Source organism: Miscanthus floridulus, chromosome 11, assembly GCF_019320115.1.
Source record: "Miscanthus floridulus cultivar M001 chromosome 11, ASM1932011v1, whole genome shotgun sequence".
Taxonomy (NCBI): domain Eukaryota; kingdom Viridiplantae; phylum Streptophyta; class Magnoliopsida; order Poales; family Poaceae; genus Miscanthus; species Miscanthus floridulus.
Genome location: NC_089590.1, coordinates 86440985 through 86450419, shown reverse-complemented (window position 1 = coordinate 86450419; position 9435 = coordinate 86440985). Strand labels below are relative to the sequence as shown.

General features: G+C 41.1%; 1 protein-coding gene across 1 annotated transcript in view; it reads right to left on the bottom strand.

Annotated features, from left to right (window-relative positions):
• LOC136492351 (uncharacterized) overlaps nucleotides 1-6469 on the bottom strand; it is a 24827-nt gene extending 18358 nt beyond the window's left edge. The window contains exons 1-11 of the mRNA XM_066488400.1: nucleotides 6341-6469; nucleotides 6098-6202; nucleotides 5772-6016; nucleotides 5237-5440; nucleotides 5035-5127; nucleotides 4872-4964; nucleotides 4451-4792; nucleotides 4318-4380; nucleotides 4188-4247; nucleotides 4035-4097; nucleotides 3834-3926 (exon numbers count right to left, since the gene is read on the bottom strand). Of these exons, the coding sequence (XP_066344497.1) occupies nucleotides 3834-3926; nucleotides 4035-4097; nucleotides 4188-4247; nucleotides 4318-4380; nucleotides 4451-4792; nucleotides 4872-4964; nucleotides 5035-5127; nucleotides 5237-5440; nucleotides 5772-6016; nucleotides 6098-6164 (1323 nt within the window). The 5' untranslated portion in view covers nucleotides 6165-6202; nucleotides 6341-6469. The remainder of the gene's footprint in view (nucleotides 1-3833; nucleotides 3927-4034; nucleotides 4098-4187; nucleotides 4248-4317; nucleotides 4381-4450; nucleotides 4793-4871; nucleotides 4965-5034; nucleotides 5128-5236; nucleotides 5441-5771; nucleotides 6017-6097; nucleotides 6203-6340) is intronic.
• Nucleotides 6470-9435: the final 2966 nt, after the last annotated feature.

The window sequence follows — 9435 nt, the reverse complement described above, 5'->3', positions numbered from 1 at the left end:
CTTCTTCTTCTCCTCCTCTTCCACCTCCTCCTCTTCCTGGATCTGTGCTGACCAGAGACAAAGACGACGGCGGCGGTGGCTAGGGTTCCGGCGAGCCTCTTCCCCAAATTTTGTCCTTGTCCTTTCATAGAAGAAATCGTTTCTTGTTTCTTGTGATTTATGCCGACACACAGCCGTGCTCTTTGTTACTTGTGATTTGTGCCGACATAGCCACGACCAAGGGCGGGGCGGTGGACGGCGGCGGCGCCGGGGGGGGGGGGTAAGGTCCGGAGATAGAAGAAGGCTGGAGGTAAAAAAATGCTGGAGGCTGTTGGATCTTCGTCCTACGGTTTAAAAAAAAATCATGTGTTAACACACAGTTGTAGTAGACAGGCTCTTATTTGTCGGATGAGTATTCACTCTGCTACTCTGAAAATCTTGGATTTAGCTGATCTTTTCTTTTGTGTCAGCGAGACAGCTACGACTGGATTTCAGTCCAATACCTGAGATCACATGACTAACTAGTCCATCTTTTGTCAGCTGCAAATTTGTCCCATGCATACAAGTGGACCGACATGTATGTCCAGGCTCTAGCTCTAGTCACTCTATACAAAGTATGAACGGGGTCATTTTGTACGCGCAACCAGATTTTCAGTTCAATTTACCAATATTTTATCTGACTCCTTTAGTCCTTTAATTGGGAGGAAGAAGATATTTTGAGCTACGGCTTTCAATTTGGCACATTTGCTGCCATGTTGCTCCCAACCACTCCCCTGGACGAAATAAAGAGCACATACAGAGTTTCAACGTTTCATTTTCTTGGCCAAAAATACCTCAGCCTCTTTCTCCTCCTGGCTCCAGTACGAGAGAATTCGATGCTATCCTGCCAAGCTAAATTCATAGAACAGGATTGCAAGTGTCTGTACTGTGCATACAGAATTCCCAAAAGCGAGGGGCACAGAATAACGGGGGTAAAGCCAGCGGGTGGATGGACGTGATGAGACTGGAATGGAATCAGAGTATCAGACTATCAGAGGCAAGAAGAAACATTGGGCTCTCGTCGCTGCCGGTGATCAGTAATCAAACGGCAACTAATCGCTCGTTCTGCGGCAATCATGGACGTATGTTAGCGTTACATTACATAATGTCGAATCTAATCGCGGATATGAACACACGCACATCTTTGAGCGGACAGCCATCCATCCAAAGTGGAAGGGGTCTACTGATTCGGATGGACCGCAATTCACAACAGGGCACTTTGGCTTAGTTTTGTTCTTGTCATTTTTTTTATAATGGTTCTTGCCATTGTTACTTCCTAATTTAAAACAACAGCTTTCTGTTGTGTGTTACTGTACTTGTTCGGTTTGGCAGGTGCCAGGTTTTGCAAATTTCCGGAATGAGAAAACTTGCAATTCAGCGTCTTACTTGTATGTTCTTTCCCCCCCCCCCCCCCCCCCCCCCCCCCCCCCCCCCCCCCCACTTTAGACGCTTCTTTTACTGAAAAGCCAGTGCTTATCCATCTTCGGCCATTGCTCACTAGATAACCAGTCAGGCAGTCACCATGTTTTACTCCTATATTGGTGCATAGGAATCAGTTCCGCACTGCATCCTTCAACTTTAGCAGTTGTTCGTTTGTGTACAGGACAGAATATGAGCCGTCTGTGGTACAGACAGATGGGGGAAAGATGAAACTGAACAATGTTTTGCTTTGTCGAGCAAACCGTCAGATAAGATAGCACTACAGGACTACTCCAGGCCACTGCTGGACACAGACGTGGTAAGTAAAGTTTCCTCAGTCTGCAACTCTGCATGATCAACGTTGTTGATGGTCTGATCAACTCAGCAGTCCATGATCAGGGTACGAGACGAGACAACCTAGTCAGTGTCAGGAACTCAGACTCACGTCTCAGGCTACAGTGATGAACTGAGTCACTGACCCATGTGCTTTGCAATGCTCGGCAGCCTGAGGGCGCCCTGTCCTTGACATCCTCCGGTTCTCCGTTGATAGACCTAGGTGGTGCGTATCGCCGCCGCCGCCGCCAGAATGCACGACCGGCCGGCGAGATGCACTGCAGGAGCCTGTGCCGCTTGCTCAGCCAACTGACGACCGGCCGGCGGTCAGCGGCGCCGCAGCACGGCCATCAAGATGCATGGAAGGCGTGGCCGGCCGGTGTGGCCTGGAGAGATTCGGGAGGCATGGGGCGGGCTCAGTTACGGGCTCTGGACGTGTTGGGCTGGTTGGTAGCTCCACAACGCCCTCACCCAGCGCGCCAAGACGGATGCCGCCCTCGAGCACCTGGCGATCTCGTTCGCCATCATGTCTCCTGCCGACGATCAGGCAACACTACTACAGTGTAGGGATACAGTAACACCAACTTGTGTTACTGTATATTGGAAAAAGTGTTACTAGCTCATTTAGTAACATATTTTTTTTGTGTTCCAATTGGCTATGTTACAATAGACTGGTTTATTGTAACACAGCTACTTGTCTACAGGAACACTTGTCTAGTGTTACAATGATTTTTGTTGTAACACTTTTTTTTCTCCAGTAACACTTAACAATATGGTAGAATGCATAGTGTGGAACACATTTATTTATCTATCGTAACATTTGCATAGTGTTACAAGAATGTCTATTGTAACATTTTTTTTTTAGTTCTAGTAACACTTCCACATTATGGTAGAGCACAGTATATGAAACAAAGCAACACATGGTTTGTAACACTTTTTTATATCTATTGCAACATATTCGGATTATGAAACACATATTTATTTCTCCAATACATATGGCACAAGGATTATTATATAATCGCACAAATATGACACACTGTAAAATAACATAAACCACAAATTTCCATAATCATAGCATGATCCACATATTGTGGAATGATCTCAAACATAGTGCTTGTTTAGAACAAATCGTAGTATATGTACATAAGGATATGGCTCAAGAGAGCAAACACACGTAGTCCATACTAGAAAGAAAAATTCAAGAACTAGCTATGATTCCTAAAGTCCACTGCTTCTTCCTGTGCGCATTGATGTAGGAATTCAACCATTAATCATTTGAACCTGCAAAGAAAATTTAAGTTGTAACATTACAAATTAAGGCACATATATACATTGATGTAAAGTTAGGAAAGCTAGTTTTGAACATACAAACATCGAAGGCCAAGCAATTTGGACTCCTTTGGCATGAGCATCACCAATATTGTCGCACCCAAGCATAGGCCTCACTAATGGCTCATCTTTTGTTATAGGATGATTGATACGCACTTTGTAGAATTGACTTCCTATCTTAACTCCACCAACAAGGGCTTCTGGATTAGTGGTCAAGAGAGTTGCATATGCCACATTAGCCTTATTAGGATATTTCGAAGTCATTAGTAGCACTGTGGACCCAACCTACATTAATTTGACATAATCTCTTAGTGACCAGCAACCCTTTAGTTGTACATCGTGATCATGTATTTAGAACAAGTGATATGTTCAACTACCTTCATTAGAGAAAGTCGTTTAGGTGTTTGGCGCCTGTAGCTTGTAGCCTTGTCATGAGCCACCTCCTGGTGTGCAATGGTTCTAGTATCTACAAGCCCTTTGTGATGTCCCTTACACATGTCAAATGAAAGTACAAAATAATAAGACACAAAATCTACTATAATTATAGCAAAATGTGGTTCATAGATACTTTTTGTTTCTTTGGTATTATTCTACTTGTGGCGGAACTCCTTTGACAAGAATCAAACTGAACGGAAGAGAAAGTCAATTGTATTTATACACTGTTATAGACATCTTAAATAACTAGCATTACAAGCCTAATATATTTTATTCAATGGTACATTGAAATAGTGTACCTCTGTTGGTGCAAAATCATTATGGAGGTGTCGTTCAAATATTGCCTGTGCTTCTGCTTCTTCTACTTCCTTGTCATTATTATCACTTTGGCACTGATTCCAATTCAAAATCGTTCAAATGATTATTAGTAGGTAAAATATTAACATGTACTAAACTAAGAGTATATTGTTGTTCTTAAATACAAGAAACCATTTGATAACCTTTTCTCTAGATAAAAGTACATTGTCATCATCACTAAATTCAAACTCACATGTTTCTTTATTCTAGTAAACAGAAAAGACAGTAGCATTAGCTGTTATAAAAATCCTTTATGGATGCATAAGCATTAAATTCACAAGCAAGGGTGACTTTACCAATTCATCCCTATGTTTGAGGAATCCCTCATTCTGGTTGGGTGCACCACACTGGACTCTCTAAAATTTTGAAAGGATATTAAAGCCAAAATACTAGTTTAGGTGAAAACATGGAAAATAGTGCAAATACCTTTCTTTTAGAATTCAGTACTTGATTCTGAGAATTGTTGTGATCACTCCTGGCACAATTTCCCTAGAAAAGATATAAAGTTTGAATAACGCATTTCAATACAGAGTTACAAAATTAAGCTGTACATTCTTACCATTGTTGCTTCTTGGTTCTCATTGTGCCTCTGATTGTTTTTTAGTTCTTCGATAACTTTGTCTTGCATTCTAGAATGCTCTTTGAGTTGCCTTATTTCCTCCAACATGTGAACCTCTACATTAGATGATGAGCCATCTAGTGAAACTATATTAATGTCCTTAAAATAGTGTGTTTTTCGACCATAAACTTGTTTAGGAACCGGAAACAATCCCATGCCGTGCACTTGTCCAGCTTTTTCTTCTCCCAACACCTGATGTAATGCATCACCTTCCCATGCAACTCCGCCCTCACTATTTTGTGCTAACTCTGGTTGTATGTCTAGGAGATTTTCCAATTGAACCTACAACAATGAAATTCAGACATCAGAAAACAGAAATAATTATATATTGCAAAAAAGTTCCCATGTGCATGTAGCATACCACTGGCTCATTTATCCCTTTTCCCCTTTTCCTGTGAGTGGCTAGATAAACCTTTGCTCTATGTGGCTGTTTTTTTTCAGGATCAGCTTGCCTCTGCAAAAATAGTAGTAAAGGAAAAGCAAGAAGAATCATATATAATTTTTTTACGAGAAGATGTACTCACCATGTCCTTAGACCAACGAGCATAACTCTTTGTACCAGCTGTATGAGTTGTCTTCCTCATTTCACGACTTATTTTGTTCTTTTCACTAAGAGTCTACAAGAAAAGTAAATTATTAAATAATGAACCATTATACATGTAGAAATCAACAATAGTAGACGATGATAGTAAAAAATACCAAACAGTGTAAATAGTGGTGCCTTACTTTTCCTTCTTCGGACTTCCAGTATCCTACTAGGGCCTTCCATTCAGCTTCAACAATATCATCTGGACAACGCTTGTTCAAAACAGACATTTTCTTCTTTGGATTAAATAGTGTCTTTTTTAATGTTGCCTGGTATTTTCTCCAATCTCTTCCAATTGATTTGAATATCCATTTCTCACATGAATGAGGATACAAGAACTTTGTCTAAAATAAGAAAGTCACTAAAGAATGAATTTGACTTCATGACATGATAACAATCATATCTTTTAAACAATGAAATCTGCACCAAACACTCTTGCCTATCATCTGGCCACATGGGCTCACAATATTATATGAGCTAAACGCTACTGCACTCAACACTTAAGATGTAATTCACTTCACAAATTCAATTACACTTGAATAAAAAGACCAAATCATCATCCCAAATAACCTCTCATCTATTCAAGATATATCAGGTTTATTTTCGAACTGAAACAAAAACAAAGATGGCTAGAGACAAACTGATGTAGGTGCTAAGAGCGAAGAAAGAGCTAACCTGTACAAATTGAATGATGGTTTCTCTATAGTCTTTCTTAACTTTTCTCCAATCTTTGGCACCAACCGGACAGTAACCACCATTTCTTGCTATGGTGCCCAAAAATTGGCCTAAAAGGCCACCTTCTTTTCCAATGGGCTGTCCAAGCTTATTACATCTTACTACTATCCTATCTCCGTCAAGTAGATCCCAAACATGTGTTAAAACAGTCCCCTTTCGCTTTTTAGGTTCTTTGTCGCCATCAGCTATTAAAAATAGAATGACAGTGATAGTAACTAGTTAAGATACAGTCCATATGAATGAGATTGATCTAACTACATTTGTACCTAATGTGTTCTGGTTCTCATCATCGCGCTGCTCAACCTCGTTAGCATATAGTGCTTCAGTATGCATTAAATTTAATGCTTTCTTTTTCTTTGTACCTCCTCTTCCTGCTAAACAAATTTTGAATAGGCTAATCTTGGATGAAAATAAATCATTGATAACTACCATGATATGGAATAGTTAAGTTGTACTTGAATAATCAGATATACATACAGAAGAGTAAAATTATATGTTCATTCTAATACCTTTAGTTTTTTTGGTTTAGATTTGGATGGTTCTTTGTTGGACTTGGTAGGCGCTAAAGTGGCCGGTCTGTCCTTTGTCACAAACAAGCTAACCATCTTTTTGCTCTCACACTCGTTAAGCATTTTCATCACTTCAGGATCTTGTTCTAGTACAACCAAGCTATCTTTTCGCTTGTAGTATAGATAGTCAACTGATGAGTATCCATGATCCTTGATCAAATCAATCAGGTTCCAATAGCATATCACATCTCTGTCCATTTCCGTTTTCACATGTCTCTCTCCTTCAGGTGCCCCATCACATTCAAGATTTATGGTTCAATTATCCACCGCCATGGTTGCACAATCTAAATAAAATATAGTACCAATAGAAAATTAAGAATAAAGATAACAGAAGAGTAACAATTAGATTAAAGTGCATATATGTAATGTTATTTGAACTTGGAGCTTGAGAACAAGTGAAGTGCTACGGTTCAGATAGAATGGTCAAAAGGATGGCATATTAGCTTTATATATAATACTTGTGTTTTTGCTCAGGTATGTAAAGATTTGATGCCACTAGGCAATAGAATTTTGAAACCTTATATCAGCACATAGCAATATCAGATTGCTAAATTTCCAACCATTGCAAAATATGACAATTAATCTTTGCAGGCACCAACAACTAATTTTACATGCAGGAAAACAGAACTAGCCAAAATTTTTAATCTTTGCAGGCACCAACAAAATATTTTTACATGAAGAGAAATAAATTAGACCCTGCACACATATCAAGATGTAAGAAAGAACAATCTTTTTATTCATCTACAGGTCTAGACCAGACATGCAAGATTTTTTTAGTTGTAAAATAGACACCCTCAGTCAAAATAAATTGTCATAATGATCAATCAGTTCACAACCTATATGAGGCAAATACCACTTGTGAGGTTGAGGAAAACAGAGCAGAACTACATACAGCTGCAGACTTTTGTCAGCCAGCGTATCTGGCATATTCAAGTCATTGCCTTCAGTACTACTACCCCAACTTGACTCCAGTAGTTAAAATCTTGTGAAAAGTGATTCTGAAATATCTTTTGTGTGAAAAGCGGTGCATTTAAGTATTCTGAAGGTGGAGGCACAACTTTAGTTTCTAGTTTTACAGAACCAAAATGATTGATCTGTGCAGACTAAATTTACAAGGGCAGGGACAGAGCGGCTGCGACGAACTTTGCCGGCGGGTTCAAGGTGGCCGGGAACTGCTTGGGCTCAGACACGCAAGCAGCAGCGTGGAAGCGTGCGCGAGCGCGGCACCGGAGGGCGGTGGCTGACGGTGAAGCTGCTGCGTGGCAGCTACTTGCTGCTGCTACTGTTCTCAACTGAAACAGCCTTCTTCCTCTCTTTCTCCTGATTTCGCAAAACAGCAAGATGATCGGCCTTAAGAAAAGTTGGTCATCTACAAGAGCTCACCATCTTTGCTTAAGGGACCATCATCAAAAGATCACTGGTTTTAAAGATTTTGAATTCAGAAGATGGGCACTGTGAAACTGTAACTGAAACCACATTCAGAGTTGTGGAAAACTGATTTTACTTATCAAACCTTGCCAATTAACTAATGGATAACCATTTGTCAAACATCGCAACCAACTAGAATTATCATATCTGAAGCAATCTACCAAACAATGGAACAAAAATTTGGACAAATTTTATTCCTATACTTCTAGTGTATACTACCTATAGGATGAGGCCCAAGGGATTTGTATGCCTAGGGCAATGATCATGGAGCGATAAGGCAGTAGGAGACTAGGACATCGGCATCGGGTACCTCGAGCGGCACAGGGTTCCGTTCGCTGACTGGCCTGCTTGTGAAGAGGGCCGATGATTTGGGAATTGTGGGAGCGGACGAGGAGTTGAAGAGAAGCATACCTAGCGATCTGGGCTGGACGGACGAACTGATCCGGCCGCCACGAGCATGGATCAGCTGCCGGCGGTCGGTCCTCTGCTTGACCGAGATTCTCTTTCTGATGGGGTCGGGGAACTCGACGACGCGCTCGCTCAGCCGGCAATTGGCCACTTCGCCTCCGTCGAGCCCGTTCGCCACCGCCGGCCTTGGAGCTACGGTCAGTTACTCAGTTCGTGGAAATGAGGAGGGAGCTGGAGTTTTTTCAGCTAGATTCAATTATTCGATACGACTGAGTCACCGAGAGGGGCATCTGTTTGGCGGCAGATGTATTGTTCGGAGGGAAAATTTGGTGGGAAATACTTTGTCTATTTTTTTGGAGGGAAACTAATGTTCCATGTCTCTTGATTCTAGATTGGTTTTGTGATAATATTAATAATGACACGTATATTAGTTTTGTGATAATATTAATAATATGTACCAAATTAGTGTATTTTAAACTAATGTCTAATAATAATTTTAATTTTTACATTAACACATAAATGAATTTTTATATAACTAATGGCACCAAATTAATGTGACCAATTATATTACTATTATTAATATGATAAATATTAATGAAAAATAGTTTCTTGAAACGAGTATTATTAACTACCACTACACTTTCACTTATGGCTATAGAGCATATGGTTTCATCCAGGATAATGCCGATGCGTGCAGGTGAAAGTTGCTCGGTCTGCACACCTTTCCCCCTCGTCTTCTCCTCCTCACGTCTTCCCCCACCACTGGCGCCATGTCGTTCCCCTTCCACCTTCTCGCCCCGTTCGGCTCCATACATTCTGCACACCTTCCGTCTCGTCTTCTCCTCCTCGCGTCTTCCCCGCCACTGGCGCCACATCGTTCTCCGTCCACCTCCTCACCTCGTCGGACTCCATATTTTTTTTGAGATCTCAACTCTTCATGTGCAAGTTGTAGTATCCGGGACTCACGCACCAACTCACACCACAACAAACGCACACACACACACACACACACTCACAAACACACCTAGTGCGCAAATTAGATCTACACCTATATGAAGAGACCGGACATGGCTAAGAGGTATATGAAGTTGTCACCTTGTCTTCGAACGTGACGAGCACGTCACCCTGACGACGAATGTGGCATATCCACGTCTAAGGTAGCTAAGCCAGGACCAACCACGGGCTCTTGCCATCCAAGC